General features: G+C 46.3%; 1 protein-coding gene across 2 annotated transcripts; it reads left to right on the top strand.

Moving 5' to 3' along the window:
* Nucleotides 1-440: 440 nt before the first annotated feature.
* LOC143960984 (histone chaperone asf1b) lies at nt 441-18,436 on the top strand. Of its 2 annotated transcripts, none has more exons than XM_077470072.1 (5): nt 441-692; nt 4,163-4,296; nt 5,935-6,050; nt 12,425-12,601; nt 16,840-18,436. In XM_077470072.1, exons 2-5 carry the CDS (start codon nt 4,188-4,190, stop codon nt 17,038-17,040), a joined length of 603 nt encoding a protein of 200 aa, XP_077326198.1. In that variant the 5' UTR covers nt 441-692; nt 4,163-4,187; the 3' UTR covers nt 17,041-18,436. The 2 variants fall into 2 exon arrangements, with proteins under 2 accessions (XP_077326198.1, XP_077326200.1); XM_077470074.1 differs by having other exon boundaries at nt 553-692; nt 4,147-4,296.
* Nucleotides 18,437-20,213: the final 1,777 nt, after the last annotated feature.

The raw sequence follows: 20,213 nt of genomic DNA, 5'->3' as shown, positions 1-20,213 counted from the left end.
TCTTAAAAATAAGTGTAAAATACAAAACTCCGGTGGGTGTAACAAGATGTCCGCTTTCCCCCTTCTCGGTGTATCCTTACTGAGGAGGGGTGCGGGGTGTAGCAAGAGGGCGGTGACGAAACGTCACTTCTGCTACACATTCAGACTAGTCCACCTAATCTGCGGAGACAACTTCCAGAACAAGGTCAACCGGAAGTCAGCCCCCTAGCGACACGTAAATGACGTGACTTTCCACAAAGACTCCACCCCTTTGAAAGCCGTGCCAGAGCGCGGGAATGAACGTCAGCCGCAGCTGCATTGCTCCGCCCACCTACGTCACCCCTTACGACAACTAACTGGACGGCCATATTTGCCATGGGCAAGTCAGTTTATAAAGTAAACGTCCTGTGACGCCCGTACACCCTGGCTATCCCGATACCGCGCTAGAAACTGACTGAAGCGCCCCATTTCCCTACGGAAAATTTGGATCCCAGCGCTCCTTGCCGTAACCCCGCCCTCTTTATGTGACGCCTCGTTCCTGCGGATTGGTGGGCGGCTTGAGGCACGTGACGCGGCAGAGGGGAGAGGAGGCGGGGCCGCTCGGCGCGAGCCGGGGTTGTGGGGAGTTCGCGCGGGAGACAAACGGCAGAGCGGGAAAGATCGCGCGCGGGTAGAAGAGGAGCTGAGAGGAGAAGAGACGTCACCGGGAGCCGGTAATGTCCGCTACACCTCCCTTCCCCCATCCTCCAGTCATAATAGGGACAGTCCTGGGGATGGGGGGGTCACCTGTCCCCCTGGTTTCCATACTGACCCCTTCCCCCCCTCATTATCCCGGGGGCTTCCAGGACTAATGATCAGGGTTTGGGGTCAGGAGGGGAATTATTTTATACATGAAGGAAAATCTGACTGCCGTTCGCTTTTTAGCATTATTGATGTGGGGGGGTCGTAGGGAAATGTGATAATCGCAGGGCGACACGCCGCCTTCCTTCGCGCAAAGCAAGCGTATCACTTTAAGCGATATTTAACCACTTAAAGACCGAGTCTCTTCTTCAGATTTGGTGTTTACAAGTTAAAAACACGTTTTTTGCTAGAAAATTACTTCGAAACAAATTGTATAGTGTTTGGGGGGGTTCTAACACCCCAGAGAATAAAATGGCGGTCGTTGCAATACTTTCTGTCACGCCGTATTTGCACAGCAGTCTTACAAGTGCAAGACAAGTAAAGTTAGCCCAATTTTTTTTATATTATTGAGTAAATTGATACTCCACATGTCACGCTTTAAAATTTGCGCTCCCTTGTGGAATGGTGATAAACTTTTACCCTTAAAAATCTCCATAGGCGACGTTTAAAAAAAAATCGACATATTGCATGTTTTAAGATACAGAGGAGTTCTAGGGCTAGAATTATTGCTCTTGCGCTACCGATCGGGGCGATACCTCACATGTGTGGTTTGAACATCGTTTTCATATGCGGCCGCTACTGACATACTCGCACTTCTGCACGCAAGCTTGTCGGGATTGGGCACTTAAAATAAATAAGAACCTTTTTTTTTTAACGTGCTTTTAAAAAATAAAATTAAAACATGCGTCACTGTTCCTGTTACAAGGAATGTAACAGCACAGAGGCTCCACCCACATTCCCACCCCCCGGGGGTGACCAATCCATGGCTGGGTAGGGAGAGGAGTGAGGCTAATATGGGCAGAAGTGACTTTTTTTAACCATAAGTCTTAAAGGCACTTTTTTTGTTGTGTGTGTGTGTGTGTGTTTTTTTTTTTTTTTTTTTTTTTTTTTTTTTTTTTTTTCAAATGACAAATTTTGTTTTTCTTTTATTGCATTTAAGTCCAAATATGAGATCTGAGGACTTTTTGAACCCAGATCTCATATTTAAGAGGAGCTGTCATGCTTTTTTTCTATTACAATGGTAGCTGAGAGCAGGAAGATCAATGAACTACCCACAGCGCTCAGCAGTGCCCCCCACAGTTCATTGAGAACTACCAGCTCATGGTACTTGTAGTCTATCCATTCATAGTAGTAGGCAGGGACAGGTACTCTTTTTATGGAGGGATCGGGGTGGGGTCTATAAGACCCCAAAACCCCTCTGCACTTGAAAGTATCTATTTTTTTAAACCTGGTGCCTTTAGGATGGCAGTAATCTGGAAGTGATATCATGACATCACTTCCGGGTTACTGGAATTAAGGCGAACAAAGCTGATTGCTTTGTTTGGGTCTTCGGCCGGCTGCCGGACGTGCCAGCTGGTCGCTCAGGCCTCCCGATGGGATGGGGGAGGGACGTCTCCTCCCGCTGCTTGTAATAGTAGCTGAGCAGCTGCTGAGCCACATCAGTGGTTGTTACAAAAAAGCCGATCGTCCGGTACCATGATGTGTGCATCACCCTGGTAGAATCCCTCGAAACGATATCTGTAACATTGGTACGTTTCTGACCAATGCTTCAAAAGTGATTATCGGCCGCACTCTACTACTTACCCCTGGAACATGTAACATGTTCGAAAAGTGAACTTATCCATAAAACAGAGGTATCCAAACGTTCAAAACAAAGGGCCTTCAGACTTTAGGGGGGCAGGACTTTGGTGTCAGTTGGTGGAATAATGCCCAATCGGTGTCATTGGAAGGAATAGTACCCCGTTGGTGTTTGTGGGAGGAGTAGTGTAATCATTGGTGTCGGTAGGAAGAATGCACCATCGTTGGTGTCAGTGGTTTGACTAGTGTCTTGTATCAGTGAGAGGAACACTGGCCAAAGGGCCGCAGTTTAGAGACCCCTGCATTAAAGTATAACTGAAGGCAAGACTTTTATTTTTTCAGTTTTGGATAGAATAGAGGGGGATTAACCCCCCTGTCAGTTTTTATTGCTGTCTGTCCCCGTTTTTAAGGAGAGTCACCCTCTATATTCTGTTATTTTTGTATCATTCAAAGTAAAAGAAAATTTCAAATTTTGAGTTGTCACCAGAAAAGTAATAGGAAATCTTCCAATTGATACTAGTTCTGGTGACCTGGGGGTACCCAAGAGATTCCCTTAATTTGCAGGGATTTCCTCTCCCATCCTGTTTGGCTATGGGACAGGAAGTGAAGGGAAATCTCCTCAATGGGACACAGGCAGAAAAAATAATTTGACGGGTTATAACCCTCCCTTACTCTATCCAAAGTGAAAAACAAGTTTTGCCTGTAGTTCTACTTTACTAGGAGGAGGCGTCTGCTGTCATGCAGGGAAAAAAACAATAACGCATGTACATTCACTTTTCTTGCTCTTCCATTGAAATCTTTAGAGCCAAAAATTCAATGTGCTGTTTAGAAAAAAAGGTTCTGCACCTTTCCAAAAAAAAGTACCATGGAAACTGCATAAATGTTATAAAAGACATATAGGAACTTATGTTAAATAGACTGATGTGTTGCTGCAAAATGCAGGGCTGTGAACCTAGTGTAAGGCCCCATTCACACCTGCATGTCCTGGGGACTCGCAAATTAAGCGCTGCTAAAATGCATTATGTATGGGAATCGACCAAAAAAAAATCATCGTACTTGCCTAGATGGCTGCAGCATGGATTCCAGCTGCATCTGTCCCTGCTGTCTTTACTCAGAGAATTGAGCGCTCAAATACCACTGATCACTCAGTTCTCTCCTCCAATCTATGCAGAGAGCCGTGACTGTCAGTCACAGTCCAAACGGTGGCCAAAACAATTTCCTACACTAACGTGTGGGTTCACTGTATACACTGGAAAATGGCATCAAGCTGAGCAGCACTCAGCCATTTATAGGCAGCTTTCTATTCTATCAATGAATCCAAAGCTTCCTCTGATTGGCTGTTCGCCTCTGAAACGAGTTAAATGTTTTTTATTTGCTAAAATTTACGAATAATAAAAACCATCCTGAACTCTTTACATTTTGTTCTTCATATCTATAACAGTTAAAGTACTTACACATAAACAAACCTTTTTTTCCTGTGGTCCTAAATTGGCGGTGGAGCAAAAGGAGTAAGGATGTGTAGCTGGGGAAAGAGAGGGAGGGAGGGGGTGTTGGCATCTGAATCTCAGTCTTTTACAGTAGTTTGGTTTCAGGTGAGAATCTGGTTACTGATGGGGTGCTAAGGCTTGTTTAAGAGACATTGATAAATTAGATCTGTTTTTTGTAATTAATATATATGTTTTGTTCCAGTTTTTTTTTTTTGCAGTGCTTACAGTAATCTCTTCAGCATCATGGCGAAGGTGCAGATTCTCAACATGGTGGTGTTGGATAACCCCTGTCCGTTCCGTAACCCTTTTCAGTTTGAGGTTACTTTTGAATGTATAGAAGATCTTCCGGATGGTGAGTTATCCTTTGCATCTCATTTTATCTTGTAAATGTGTAATAAAGGTAAAAGCAAAGGCTTTAATTTTTATTTAAAAGGAGTACAGCCTAAGCTCATTAGTCTGTACTTCTATGGATCACAGGAGTGCAGTTTGTTTTGCACTCCTGTGACCAGTTTTCAGCAGAGAGCAGGCTGAAGTCTGCTCTCTGCTGACATCACAAAGTCGGTCCAGGCTCAGCATCATCGTGAACAGTGTCCGGATCCACCCACATGCTGACAGAGAGCCTGAGCCGGCCATTCCCACCCCCTCCACAGCCCAGCTCCCTAGTGAGTGAGGGGGCAGAGCAGAGAGCTGTGATTAACCGTCGCCAGCAGGGTGGATTTGATTTAAATCACAATTTTTAAAGAGTATCTGTCCTGCAGAGACTACTCCTCCGACCCGCTGTTGGCTCACCGACAGTCCCATTTACTTTAATGGGAAGGCTGATAATGCATCAGTGACACAAGGTGAGGGGATGCCTGCTAACAGGCACTGTCATGATGCATCTGAAATGACAGGTGCTCTGTAAATGTGAGGCCTTATTCTTGCTGGTTGTTAGAATCCTTAATATTTGCAAACAAAATGACGGTTTCGTTTTTAGAATAAGCCGTCAGGTTAGTATAACTATATCATAACTGATTTTAGGTTAATCACATAGTTGAACTACTCCAAATTCTTATTTGATTAAAACAATAACATTGACAGTGCATGTTATCTCCGCTTTCAGAGATTGGATTCATTAAATGAGTTTATCAAAAATGTAAATACTGCGGACTATACAGTGACATTCTACGTCACTAATCTCCATTACTAGGAAAAAATCATAATAATAATGCTGCCATAACTCTATCCCCTATTTTGTAGACACTATAACTGTTGCGCAAACCAATTGATAAACACTTATTGCTTTTTATTTTTTTTTAAAAAAGGACCTTAATTTTGTTTGGTTGCGCGACTGCACTATTGTCAGTTAAGGTGACACACTGCCGTATCGCAAAAAAATGGCATGATCATTAAGGGGGTAAATCCTTCCGGGCTGAAGTGGTTAAAGTTCAGTTTTATTCAGTTTTTTTACTTTTATAGGAGTTACTACACATGCTTGCTATTGCCTGTATTTGATGGAAATTCCTCTGCACTACCCATCTTTGATCCTAATTTATTGGGGACCGATGTTCCCTTATTTCATGCCTATGGACCACCCTGTGCTATGTCATTACCTGAGACTGCTTTTATAGTCTACCAAGACCTTGGCATTGTTATGACAGTTGTAGTTTGGCCATGAAATCTGGGAAAGACGAGTTGGTGTTGCAATATAAAAAATGAAAGATTTGCTTTCCCTACTTTAGCTGATCATCTGACAGCTTAAAATATGGTAGTCTTTGTTGCTGAGGAAATCAGACTGTCACCTGAAGTCTGATGGTATGTGACCCATTACATGCCTGACTTCACTTATTGCTAACTTATGAGTCCCTGAGGATACCCTTTGCCATTTTGGCTGATCTAGTTGTTGAACGAGTCCAAGTGCCGCTCTAGCTTTTATTGCGATCTCTCATCTCATTGGGAAGATTCTCCTTCTGTTCTGGTTATTTCTGACAATATATGTTTCTGTTCACAGATTTGGAGTGGAAAATAATATATGTGGGTTCAGCAGAAAGTGAAGAATATGATCAGGTCCTGGATTCAGTGCTAGTAGGACCAGTCCCTGCTGGCCGTCATATGTTTGTATTTCAGGTAAGATGTTGGTCACACCTTTCTGCACAATGGGAATTGATACATTGTGCAAAGCTTTTAAAGTGAACCTTCATTTTAACCCTTTTGCTGCAGAGCCAGTTTCTGCTTGCGTAAAATTTCAGTAAATGTGCAAGTTAATTTTAGGGCACCCAAATGCCATAAATACATTATGGTATAAAAGATGAGGTTGCACTGACTAGATACCCAACACGTCTAACCTTAAAATTGTGTGCGCGTGTTAAATAGCAACAGATTTCAATACTCTATTTCTCTTTCGTTCATTGACGGACACCACTCTTTTAATTCTTGACCTTTGGGTTATCACGCCACCTTCAGGAGAGGACTAGACAGAACATGTAACACATGTAAAAACTGACTGCACAGCACCGGCCTTGGGGCGGTCCCTCTGGCTATAACCCTTCACCCTGCTTCCCGCAGCACAGTTTTTTTCTGCCTAGTGCCTGGGAATTTTTTTTTTTCCTACGTTTTTGATTCTGTGATCTACAATAAACAGCCGAGCTGGATATAGATCCTTGTAGTCTCCCCAGTCTGGCCATCGAGCATGAGCAGACCCTAGCTACGTGCTGAATCGGCCACGACATGCCCCTTCTGCTCCAGGGGTGGCCGGTGAGCTATGTGCTCCGGGGCACACATATGACCGGGCTACTGCTGTCTGTCACAGTGTGCCATGGCCAGCAGCCACCCCATACTGCTCGGATGATGGGTCTGTGGTGAAATGCGTCCAGCAGTCCCGACAGTGCTGTTGGGATCAGTTTTGTATTTTCTGGCCTTTCTTAGTCTGCTAGCTGTTAGGAGGGTGGAATTTGTGTACCTTGCCTTAAGTCGCTAAGTTGTGGCAGATGAGTGAGGGTCAGCATGGCGTCAGAAGGTGCTTCTTCCCCAGACATCCCTGCTATTGCAACTGGCTCACCTGCTAAAACTGCGGTGCACATGGACGCTTTGTCAGCGGTCCTGGAGACCTTTGTTGCCAGGGTGGAAGCAGCATGTGGGCACAAGGAGGGGGAAAAACACTGTCTTCTGGGGAGAGCTCTGATTCAGACTCTGGCCCTGTGGTGACTGGCGGCCCCTGTTCTGACGTGTCGGAGCATGCTGACCAGTACCTGGGCCTAGTGTCCGAAACAAGGTTTTACCTGTAACACTTCTCTTTTTAGAGAGCTGGACCCTGGGATCCAGTATTTGTTTTTTCAGCCATATTCTTGCCGGGGTGCTTTTTACAGGCCCAGGGCTGTGGATCTCTTAATTAAAAAGAGGGCCCCAGTCCCTGAAGGTTTTTTTAACAGAGCCCACTGTGAGAGGTGAAGATTGGGTCTGTTACCACAGAACCCTGCAGCTGGATGAGGAAAGAGAGTCCTAAGGAATTTTTCTAATTCTTGTTGGTTTTCTCCTTTAAGTAAATGTCATGCCTATCTATAGTCACCGTCAGGGGCTGTCAAGAACATGTACCTGTTCCATGCTTGTCCGTCTCGTCTCTGTACAAGCTGCAGGCTTCCTCCGGCCCAAGCTAAAGCTAAAGTCGCGTGAAAGGGTTTTTTCTTCTCTCTCCTAGGAATGTCCCCCCACCTGGATAGCTTTCCTCCAGGCAGAGGGAGCATGGCATCAGACGGCGGTATGCCACGCCGCTGCCATTACGGCGGTTCCCTTCAGCAGCTCTCTACTCCTACATCCCAGTCCTCCATGCGGTCCAGTCAGGATCGGAGCCCACTCGTACCGGAAACTATCCATTTTAAAATAGCTGAGGCGGTGGGTGGTCTTAGTGGCGTTAGCGTGCTTCCGTGTCAACACGGACTGTATAGCTATAAAATGCACCTTATTTCAGGTGCATACAGCTAAAGGAGGTGCACAGGGCGGGTGGCATGTGAGTGGGTGACACAGGCATTCCAAGGCACATTTACTTAAGCATCAGGCTGAGCTTAATAGCAGCGGCAGTTGCTGGACTATTGCTCAGCAGTGGGTGCATTTATTTGGTAGTACCTCTGCGCTTGTGCTCAGCACTGACCAGAGGAGGTGGTTCAAATGCCACATAACCAAGGACACCAAAGGTTGGCCCCAGGTCTTAAGGAGTCTCCCTCTTCAACACCACATCGATCTAAGGAGGCTGGTCAGAGTGAGCCATCGTGGTCATCAGGGGCTGCAATTGCTTCTGACACTTCAACCCCTGTCTATATAACTGAGCAGGTTTTCTCCTCGGCTATGAGTGGTTTAGAGGAAAGATAAGTCGCTTTAATCACATCTTCACAGAGTGGAAGAAAACGCATTAGGTCCCCTTCTTCCACCCAGGATCCTCAAATGGAGGAACTGTGGGAAGGTGAAGATGAATCCCCCTCAGGGGACCGTGAACAGACTGATGATTCCTCTTCCGAGGGATCAAGTGGGGGGGGGACCTTCTTCAGCTTCACATGCTGAGAAGTTGTTGGTGCATTCTCGTACTGAAATGGTTCGCTCCAGGCACCCTGAAGTCAATCCTTCGCCATCCGCACCTCCAACATCCAAAAACTGACCAAAATACCTGCCTGCAGGTTGCCCCTATGCCATCTGCTGCTCCCTGTGCCTATATTGTAAAGATCGGGCCTGTGATCTCCCGGGGAACCACCAATCCTCCATGACTGCAGCTGCTGCCATTATCCTGATCCATGGAGAGCTGTTTCTGGCCAAGGTAGGTGGACCCCCTCATCCAGCTTACCCCTCCATGCCTCAGACGGAACCCTGCGATCCGCGGGGCTGTTGTGACCACCCGCCATGGCCTACTCTGGCCTAGTGCGGCCTAATGAACCCTCTGGGCGGCGGGGAAGCTCCAAGGCCGGCCGAATTTAAAATCGGGAGCGTGGACATTGCTGTGATCACACACCGCACCATGCCACCCTGCTCAAAAAATGCTCAGCCGGAGGGCGCTCGTGGGCAGCGGATGAAATGGTTGCACCCAACTTCGCTCCTCACCGCCTGGACACATCGGCACCCTAATCAAGCTATTTAAGAGGGTATCCCCCGCCAACTCCCATACCAAGTGGAGTGCAAGGCAATGCTCACGCGAGCGTCCGGCTCGAGATCGGAGGGCCGTACGCGGCCTGGGGCATCCGTCATGTTTGAAGCCCCAGCCTCGAGCCCAGACCCCTTCTCCGAACCTGGAGCGGAGGACTTGGAGCAGTCTCCCGTCATGAGCGAAGACTCATTGGCGGTCCCGCTTCAACAGCCACCACTGTGGGATGCTGATCTCCTCCCATTTTTAAGATCATGCTGCAGGTAGAGCTCTCGGCAGCAAATGCCAAACTGGCCACCCACCTCACTAGGGAAATTTAGGGAGCTCGGCTCCTGCACTAATGACCTAGAGGACAAAATGGATGCCACTGTCCTGGAAAACCACAAACAGAACATCTCTGACATCAAAAAGGAGCTGGATGTGGCCCTATTACGCCTGGAGGACTTTGAGGACAGGGCGCGCAGAGGTAATCTGTGCCTGCGGGGCGTTCCTGAATCGGTCATAGACCTCACCTCCACGGCACTGTTCCATGAACTTGTCCCAGCTATTCGCATCGACAGGCGGGAATTCAACCGCATCCATCGGGCACTCGGCCCCAAGAAATCTGAGGGACCGCCCCGCGACATCATAATCAAATTCACCTACTACTGCAAAAAGGAAACTCTCCTGCGTGTGGCTCGGGACAAACCCAACCTTACTTTCCTGGGATACCGCTACTAGGTATTCGCGGACCTTTCCCAATCCACGATTGTGAAGAGGAGACGTATGAAGCCTTATACTGCAGCTCTTCAGTCTCATCAAATCCGGGACCGTTGGGGCTTCCCCTTCAAGCTCTCCTTCTCATACAATGGTCGCAACCACGTGCTGACCTCACCAGACGAAGCACAGTCCGTTCTGGATACGCTCCAGCTGCTACTAACGGATAAAGATGTCCGAAGTCCTCTCAATGCTCCACCAACCTCCCGGGTCACACGTGGGAAACGGTCAAGGGGTAAAGACGCCCAAACCCCCCCACCCCCACTTCATCTGTGGCCGGCCCTAAACGCTCTGATCAAGGTTGACCCCTGAAACCGTGAGTCCTGTCTTTATCTTTTCTCCCCCGGACCTTCCTATATTTTATCAGCTATCCCATGTAAGTGATGGTTGGGCCGGGGCCCCTCTCCTACCGCCTATAACAGTTGACTTTTCCTGTTTGCACAAGCCCACAGATGGCCATATTTTAGTTGGGCTGTGTGCCCCCCCACCCCACCCACCAGCCTGCCTGATCCCAACTTGCTGATGCGGACATTAATGTCACCCCTTTCCCACCCATTTTTAAGACCATCTTCCATTTCTAATGCCCACTCTACATGACAACCCCTGAGCCCTTTCACCCAGTTTGCATCCTGTCAGGTTCATTTGAACTGCTCCGGGATTTCGGAACGTATTGGCCTTCTCCCAAACGTGCAGCACCTGACTATTTTAATTCCACTCACTGCTCAAGTTACCTCCTCAGGATCTTCACTTTGGACTTCCAGGCTGTGCTCACACCCAGGAATCCCCAAACTGTGACATTGCATCAAAACCCCATTGTTCACTTTGCACCATGGGGTTTACCCCCCGCCTGGACTCTCCAGGGGCCCGCTTCCTGAGGGCGCTTGAGCTCGGTGGTGGGCCTCCGGGGATCTCTTGGCGGACTTCAGGTTTGGCCCTCACGGTTATTTGGCTGGGGGCCAAACTAACTGCATGAAGGGAACCTCAAGGGTTGTTTATTCCAGTTGCGTTTTTTCTGTTATGAAACAATTTTATGGTAGCAGTTTAAATAGCAATTTCTTGTAGCCAATTGCCAGGTTGATCATTCCTCCTTGTCCCCTTCCTTTTGACTGGTTGACTCAACCAGTCATTCCGAACCCCACTCTTCTTGCTGTATTATGAGATATCATGGCATAGATTGGCCATGTGCCCAGCGGTCGAGACCCCCCGCCTTGCATATCATATTGAAGATGTGGTCCACGCTTTGCGTGGCGTACTTGTTATGTTTTTGGCTTTTCTGTCATTCCCACTTCTTCTTTTACGCCCTCCCCTGTCTTTCTCTTGTCCTGTTCCCCCAGGCTGGAAATTTACAAAAGTGGTTGACCAGGATCTCTACTGTACTTAGCTACCGCTGCTGGACTCTATCACGTGAGCTGGCTTTCATCTCCTCGCTATGACCCAATCTCCATTGAAGTTTTACTCGCATAACATCCATGGTTTGAATTCACCAGTTAAACGCTCCAAAGTATTTCACCACTTAAAATCTAGCTGCGTTGATGGACATCTCCCCCACTGTAATATTGGCTGAGCATGGATGGATGTGACTGCAATTGTCACAGAGCAGCGCTGTGGGCACTACAGATCCAGCCCACAGCGCTGCTGTACAGATCAGTACACAGAGGGGGGAGAGGAACCAGCGTCATGACATGATGCCGGTTTGTTGACAAGTGAACGCTCCATCAGTTGACGGAGCGATCACGTGGTAAGCGGCTGCTGGGCGTACCCAGCGGGCTGCCTCTCTGGCACTAGGCCGAAGCCGCTGCCTTTCCTAAGGCCGAGGCAGCGGAGCGCTCCGCGCGCCGATCTGAACAGGTTGACCTGTTCGGATCACGGATCGGTTACGATCCGTTGCACCCCTAAAAATGTGTGTATGTAATCTCTCGCTCTCTCTCGCTCTCCCCCAGATGTCGCCTTGCAAAAGTAAGTGTCATTGCTGTGCATGGAGTGGAGGTGCTCAGTAGGCTTCACACATTAAAGCTTCCTGCACAAAGCTATGGGGGAGTGGAGACAAGACCAGTTGCCCTGCACAAGAAGTGACAGCAGCAGCGACTGGTCTTTATTGCAGGAAGCTTCTTAAGCAAAGGCAGTTTCACACTGGATTACTACACAGATCTGGAACAAATATACTAAGCCCATGAAGATTCAAGTTGGAACACGTCTTGTATTTACACAGAATGTACTTAGAATATCTGTTCACAATATTAACTGGTTAGAATTTGCCACTGCTGTCCCTCCAACTGAGAAAGCTTAATTGCCTGCCTACCTTGCTGAGGAGTTGGCTTAAATAAAGTTACTGAAGAAGCCAGGAGAAGAGGAATGGTGCTCTTCCCAAACTTTTATTTACTCTGTGCTTATATAAAACGGGGGGCAGACCTGGCTTGTGGAAAAACATTTCTCCAAATCTATATTGAGAATTATGCTTGTCGGGTTTATTAAATGTCTTAAACAGCTAAGAGATGTTTTCTGTACCTGTTTGGGAGGGGCATACACCCTATATACTAGTTGATCTAGTAATACAGTTATCCAAGTACAATGTATAGGATCTGCTTTATCATAAGAAACTATAACGTTACACTTTTCCTTGTAGGCAGATGCTCCGAATTCCAGCCTTATCCCAGAGTCTGATGCGGTGGGGGTTACAGTCGTCTTGATTACTTGCACATATAGAGGTCAAGAATTTATCCGGGTTGGCTACTATGTAAATAATGAATACTCTGATCCTGAGCTTCGAGAGAATCCACCACTAAAACCAGATTTCTGTCAGGTACGGTTTCCTCATATAAACTTTGTGTTTAGCTCTTAAAACGTGTGATAATTAACCTAGGTCGTCAACTTGAGTGTGTCAGCCTGAAACAGGTCACATAACCTTTTACATAAAGGCTCAATACAGATTGGACACATTTTCATCCCATAGCTGCATGTGTATCTGTCATTTGTAAGAGAAACTGCACTGATTATTAAAAGCTTAACCACTTGCAGACCTGAAGATTTTCCCCTTTTTTTGCAATACGGCATTGCGTCGATTTAACTGACTATTGCACAGTGGTGTGGCTCTGTAACAAACAAAATTGATGTGCCTTTTTCCCCACAAATAGAGCTTTCTTTTGGTAGTATTTGATCACCTCTGCAGTTTTTATTTTTTGCGCTGTAAACAAAAACAACAATTTTGAAGAAAAATTCAATCTTTTTTTACTTTTTGCTATAATATCCCCCAAAAATATGTAAACCTCCCCCCCCAGTTTAGGCCAATATATATTCTTCTACATATTTATGGTTAAAAAAAAAAAATCACAGTAAGCGTATGATTGGGTTTCGCAAAAGTTATAGCGTCTACAAAATAGGGGATATATTTATGGCTTTTTTTTTTTTTTTTTTTTTTTTTTTTTTTTTTTTTTTACAAGTAATGCCATGGATCTGCAATTTTTAGCAGGACTACAACATTTCAGCGGACAGATCAGATACTTTTGACATTTTATTGTACAAGTGTCAATGGTACCAGTTATCACAGCTAAAAATAGCCACAGATTACTGTAAAAGTCACAGAAGGGGGTTAACACTAGGGGACTTTCAAGGGGATTAGTATGTTCCCTGGGAGGGTTTCTAACTATATGGGAACTGGGCTGACTGGAGGAAGAGAGATCGCTGTTCCTAATCACTAGGAACAGCAGATCTCACTCTAACTCTCCTGTCAGAATGGAGATCTGTCTGTGTACATAACCAGAACAAAAAAATCTTTTTTTTTGGTCTGGTTATGCAGCAATAATGCTGCTGTTAAAATTTCTAGCTGAACCATTGTCTAACAGCAAGAGCTGGGTTTAAAATAAACAGTCATAAATTTAGGCGACAACTTCCCTTTTTTTTTTTTTTTTTTTTCTTCCCTGTTCTGTTAAATGTTTATAAGGTTAGTTCATCTTTCCTAAACTTCCCCAGCTCACTACATACCACTGCTCAGCCAGTAAAAATTTAAATTAAATGTGTTCCTTTCCCCTCCATTGTTGTAGCTGGTCAGCAAAAACTTCTGTGCTATGACTGTGTGTAAGAAGTACCACCCCAACTGCCACTGCAGCTTATTTAAACTAAACTATGTACATTCGCAGTGCACTTTCTCTCAACAGTATGTATGGGGTTTTGCGAGAAAAGGGTGAACTAAGCAATAAAAATTGACAACCTTGAGGGTCGACCGATTATCAAATTTATTTATTTATTTTTTTCAGGGCCGATAATGATTTTTCAGCCGCCCCAGGCCAGCATCATTCTGTATATTTGATGTTTTTATTTACACTTTTTTTTTTTTTACACTTTTATTGCTGTTACAGTAATAGGCGGTGACAAGTACTCTTTATGGAGAGATCTGAGGTCTAAAAGACCCCAATCCCCTCTGCACTTGAAAGTATTCAGTACTCCAAGAATGGCTTTTTTGAATGCTTTTTTAAATTTTTTAAACTGGTGCCTTTTTAAGATTCCAGTAATCCAGAAGTGATGTCGATTCCGGGTTACTAGATCCAAGGCCCGATCAAAGCTGATTCTGGGTGGAAAGCGTGGAGGATGTCCCCTCCAGCTTGTAATAACAACTGCGCGGCTGCTTAGCCACCTCGGTTCTTACTAGAAGGCCAACTGGACTCTTAAAAAAATAAATAAAAAAAAACAGTACTGGGATGTCTGCAGCTGCAAGCATCACCCTGGTACAACCCCTTTAAGCAATATCCTCTATGCTGGAAAGCCTGAGATTAAATAGAGAATCTATCTCTGGCTTTCCAGCTAAAACAAAAAAGGGCAATGTTTACATTGCCAGCGCCGGAAGTGACATCATGGCTTGGCTTCCAATGGACATAGAAATGGCCCGGGACCATCGTCGGCAGATTAATTCTCTGGCTCACTGATTTGCACTGGAGTGACCGGTCAGCAGTGGGAGGGAGAGGTCGCCTCCTGCCTGTAAAAACCAACGGGCTAAACAGCTGCTATGATCTGGATGATGCCTGTAGTTGCAGGCATTATTTAAATATTACCACTTAACCACTTGCTGACCGCCTGCGCAAACTGGTGTACCTGTACATCGGTCTGTGCATGTGGTACTGCAAGCGTGTGCGTGGGAGCTCACCCACGGGCCTGGCCGACTGCCGGCCACCCATGATCGCGGGAAAGGGAGCCAGAACAGGAGTCTGTCAATGTAAACCGATCCCTGTTCTGACAGGGGAGGAGAGAGAGAGAGATCGATCAGATGTTCCTAGTGATCAGCATCTCTTTTCCCAGGCAGCCCATCCATTTAGATACACTTCCCAGAGAACGCATTTAACCCCTTTCATTTAAACAGTGATCAGTGTATTTTTATAGCATTGAATACTGTATTGGTGTCACTGGTCCCCAAAAAGTGTCAGTTTGTCCACTGCAATGTTGCAGTCCCGCAAAAAATTGCAGATCACCACCATTACTAATAAAAACTTCCTAAATCTTTCCCCTATTTTGAAGATGCTATAACTTTTGCGCAAATATGCCTATTTTTAACAAAAATATGTAGCAGAAAATATTGCCCTAAACTGATGAATACATTAAAATATGCACACACACACCAAAAGAGAGCTCTATTTGTGGGGGAAAAAAAACAAACATCAATTTTATTTGGGTACAAAATTGCACAACCGTGCAATGGTCTGTTAAATCGACGTAGTGCCGTATAGCAAAAAAATGGCCTGGTCTGGAGGGGGCAAATCTTCTGGGGCTGCAGTGTTTAAAGTCCCCAATGTCCATTTAAGATTAAAGTGTTAAAGCGGAGGTCCACCCTAAAATGGACCTCCGCTCATCGGAATCCCCCCCTCCGGCGCCACAATCGGCACCTTTCAGGGGGGAGGGGGGTGCAGTTACCTGGATAATCCAGGTAACTGCACCCACTTCCAGGCTAGCTCTCTGCGGAACGGGGCGTACGTAATGCCCCTTTCCGCAAGCGCCCGCCCACTTCAGCAAGTGCCCCGCTGCCTGCTGGGAAACACACAGCTCCCAGAGGCAGCGGGGACCGTCCGGATTGCGCCGCGCGGCTCGCGCATGCGCAGTAGGGAACCGGGAAATGAAGCCGAAAGGCTCCATTTCCTGATTCCCATACCCAAGATGGCGGCGGGACCCGGCAGCCGAGCGAGTCCCGGTGGACTCCCGCTTTAAGCCTTAAAAAAAAAACAAAAAAAGCTACCAGCCGCTTTATTAGAGGCTGGCATACTGTGTAAATCCTTTTTAAAAATGAGCATTTTAAATGGCTATTTAGAGCTGTCTTCAGGTGGGTCACGTGACTCGCGGCTGCTTTTCAACTCCAATACGCGGCTACTGCAGGAAGGACCGTGATCTCCCCAGCTGACGTCCCTCCTGGTAGCTCGGCTCCTCCCGCAGAAGCCCTGTCTTGGAGCTGCAAAGTGGCCAGCCTGAAGACCTCTAAATAGCTATTTAGAATGCTTTTGTTTTTAAAGGATGACATTTTCGGATGAAATACACGCATCCCTATGGGATAGCAGGTGTCAGCGGATAAACACCCGCTGACACCCAATATCATCCGTCCCCGCTATGGTCCGATTCTGCAGACGGAGGAAAATCCTATTTTTCTATCCATCTGGAGAGCAGATCGGATGAACATGGACAGACGGTCTGTGTTCATTAAATCTCTCTCCTCCCCCCCCCCCCCCCCCCCCCATATAGGGGAGAGCGTAGATCTGACAGGGCGGTCCCTGCACAGTGTGCAGGGACCGCCCTGTCATCCGCCAGCTCAGTGGGGATAAACCGTGATCCCCGCTGAGCAAGCGGATCATCACGGCTCCATCCCGTCTGAAAGGACCCTAACAAACTTATATATAGACTTATGTTGGCCTATACTTCTGCTTAAAGGCATTAACATCAGAGCATTGGTTTAGTTACTGGTAACATGGGAGGGTTTGTTGCTCCTTTTTTGGGGAAGGCATCATTTAATCTGCTGTTTTGCCTTTGTAGCAAGACTTGTTACTTGACGATAAATTTTTCTCCCAACAGCTTCAAAGGAACATTTTGGCATCAAATCCACGTGTTACGCGCTTTCACATCAATTGGGAGAGTACAGGCGAGTCAAAGATGGAAGATATTGAGAATGTGGACCCTGCTGCCCATGCGATGCTTCCTCCAACCTGCGCACCTGTGAAGGGTCTTTCTGGTGCACTTAACCCAATTCCAGAGAACTCAATGGACTGTATGTGAGTGCCGGAGCACTCCAACTTGGGAATCAGTTTTCATAAACCTCTACTCACTGTGCCGGAAAGACATATTAAAGATCAAGCCGGTCAGCACCAGCTTCTAATCTCATCAAGTGGTGCTTGTGGTCACTGCCAATCTTCCAATGGTGCCTGAGACCCTCAGATCACACTGCTGTAATGTCTCATGCATGTCGGTAGCTAGGCACATCACAGCTATGCAACATCGTGCAGTGTTTGCTCATTACCAGAGAACAGAGGCTGTGAAGCACACACTGCAGTTTAGCAATGTAATACTGTTTGACCTGTGAGCAGTTTTAGACTAAAGTGTTGCATCACTAGCCTGTGCTTAATGGGCGGCGTTGAACAGTAGTTGCCTTGTATGAGCAAAAGTCGGTGTTTGGCTATGATGAGCCTAGCTACCTGTATGTGTGAGTTGTAACTTGAAGTAATAAGACCCTCCAATCGAGCAACAAAATGCAGATTGAAGAGGCGCTGCCTCATCCTTGTCCTGTTGTTTTTTATTTTTTTTTCTATGATCATTATTTGGCAGTGCCATCTAGGTGTTGTAAATACAGGTTTTCACTGATGTCCACAATTTTGTTTTTTTTCTTTTAGCATTTCATCTCTATCTTAAACTGCCAAAGGAGACCTAACAAAAGAGAAACTCTGTTCTGTTGTTGTGTTACAACAGTTCTGTAACGTTTGTAGATACCACTTAATTTCCTTACCGTATATGAATCATTGCTCTTGATCTGATAGTATCATTCCTGCCTCCTTTTTTTTTTTTTTTTTTTCCCCTCACCCTTATCCAGTTACACTAGCAGACTTTTGTCTTTTATGTCAAGGTTTAATGACATGTTTGATACGCCCAATGAAGGCAGCACTGTTTCTAATATATTTGGAGCCAAAATACATCCTGCTTATCGTGGACTTTTCCCTACCTCTTGTACGTCAGAGAGATGCACGCAGGTCAGCCCCATTACAAAGGGTTGAAGACATCCAAGGATGGTGTTGGTGTCAATGTTGCATCAGAGAGAAAAAATAAGCACTTAACCAGCACCAGGATATTTTAATGCTGAATAATTTGTTGCCCTTTTGTCGAAAGCTCCTTTACAAAAACAGCCTCCACTTTTGGCGTTTGCAAAATGTGCATTCGTTGTATCAATATATATAATATTTTTTTTTTTTTTATAAGCAGGTTTGATGATTCTGCATCCAGCATGTTGTCCAGTTTTGTATTTTGTTACTGTGTTGCTTATTTAGGAGTTTCCACCATCGTTTTTTGTGGTGGATTGATTTTTTTTTTTTTCTTTTTGTGTGTGTGTGTGTATATATATTTGTATGTAGCAACTTTTTGAAATAAAAGCACTTTGTGCACGAATGAGTTCTTATAATGTAAAGGTGCATAAGTTCGGTTTATCATGGGTGTGTTTTAATATATAAACAGTGTAGGGCTGTTTTTGACCTTGCTCTCCTGGGACAACTACAGCCAATGTTCTCAACCATATTTTTCACCACATGTCTTTTGATGAATGCCTATTTAGGGAATTCTTTCCTCAAGGAACTCACAAGTTACTGGTGGAAGAGGTACTCCTACATCTACTAGCCGTCGTCGGCAAAATGGTGTGTAGTTTTTTTTGTTTTGTTTTTTTCCCCTCTCCACTCTTCCCAGGCAGTATTATTTTGTCTGATTAAGAGTCACTCTGAAACATGCAGGAGTTTGATTTTTAAAGTGGTTGTAAACCCCACTTTGTGATTTTTGTTTACAGGTAAGCCTATGAGACTTGTTTGTAGGTAAAATGAATTTTTCATTCATTGACCTTGGGGTTATATCGCCACATTCAGGAGAGGACTAGGCAGAACATATAAAACATGTAAAAACAGCAAAACTGCACAGCACCACCCAGGGGGTTGTCCAACTGGCTATAACCCCTCACTCTGCTTCCTGCAGCTCAGTTTTTATTTTTATTTTTTCTGCCTAGTGTAGAAAGACCTGGCTCCCTGAGGGGACCATTGGTGCTGGGAATTTTATTTTATTTATTTCTGCAGTTTTGATCCTGTCATCTACAATCAACAGCCGGGCTAGGTGACAGATTGGGTAATATAGATCCTTGTAGTCTCCCCAGCCTGGCCATCGAGCGTGAGCAGACCCCAGCTATGTGCTTGGTTGGCCATGACATGCCCCTTCTGGTCCAGGGGTGGCCAGTGAGCTATATGCTCAACGGCACACATTTGAGCGGGCTACTGCTGTCTGTGTACCGTGGCCAACAGCCACCTAGTACTGCTCGGTGATGGGTCTGTGGTGGAATGCATCCAGCAGTCCTGACAGGAGGGGTAAGTACAGCTCCGCTTGCCTCGGCAGGATGGAGCAGCTGGGCATTCCCTGGGAGGTTGACTAGGGGGTCTCTCGCTCTCCCTTTCCTCTCTCCCTAGCCCTTATTCCCTCCTCCCCCTGCTGGGGCCGCTGTGTGACTGGGCATGAGGTGCGGTGCATGTGCCTGGCCAGGGGGTCCTCGGGGGGGGGGGGGGGGGGGGGCTTATTGTGCTGACTGTTGGGGCCCACTTTTTCTTTCCCTCCTTTTTTTCTTCCTGTCGCAGTAAAGTATCAGGCTGTAGCCTTATGCAGTGTATTGCTGTCAGCCATTTTCTAGAAGGTTCGGTGGCCATTTTTCTTGGTGATTTTTTTTTCTTTTTTGCTAGAATGGCCGGTGGCCATTTTCTTGTAGCCTCGGAGCAGTTTACCTGTAGTGCTGGTGTCTATAATTCTAGAACAGTGCAGTTTTTACTCTGAGCACTTTGTGACTTACAGGGCAGAGTGGACGGCGGCAGCACAGTGCAGTACTTCGTCAGGGTGGTGAGTCCTGCAGGGGGCCCCTCAGTCTGCAAGCAGCTAGGAGGGTGGGATTTTGTGTACCTTGCCTTATGTCCCTGAGTTGTGGCAGGAGAGTGAGGGTCAGCATGGCCTCAGAAGCCGGCGCTTCTTCCCCAGACATCCCTGCTATTGCAACCGGCTCACCTGCACAAAATGCGGTGCCTATAGACTTTGTTGGCGGTCCTGGAGACCTTTGTTGTAAGGGTGGAAACAGCGTGTGGGTGCAAGGGGCGGTGGGGTAAACGCCTCCTACCCCCTCCCCCGTCTTCTGGGGAAAGCTCTGGTCAGAGGATGCGGACCAGGAC

This window comes from Lithobates pipiens, unplaced genomic scaffold (genome assembly GCF_037356315.1).
Source record: "Lithobates pipiens isolate NorthernLeopardFrog02 unplaced genomic scaffold, aLitPip1_a1.2 Scaffold_8, whole genome shotgun sequence".
NCBI lineage: Eukaryota > Metazoa > Chordata > Amphibia > Anura > Ranidae > Lithobates > Lithobates pipiens.
Note: the sequence above shows the minus strand (reverse complement) of the source record. Positions and strands in the feature narration are given on the sequence as shown.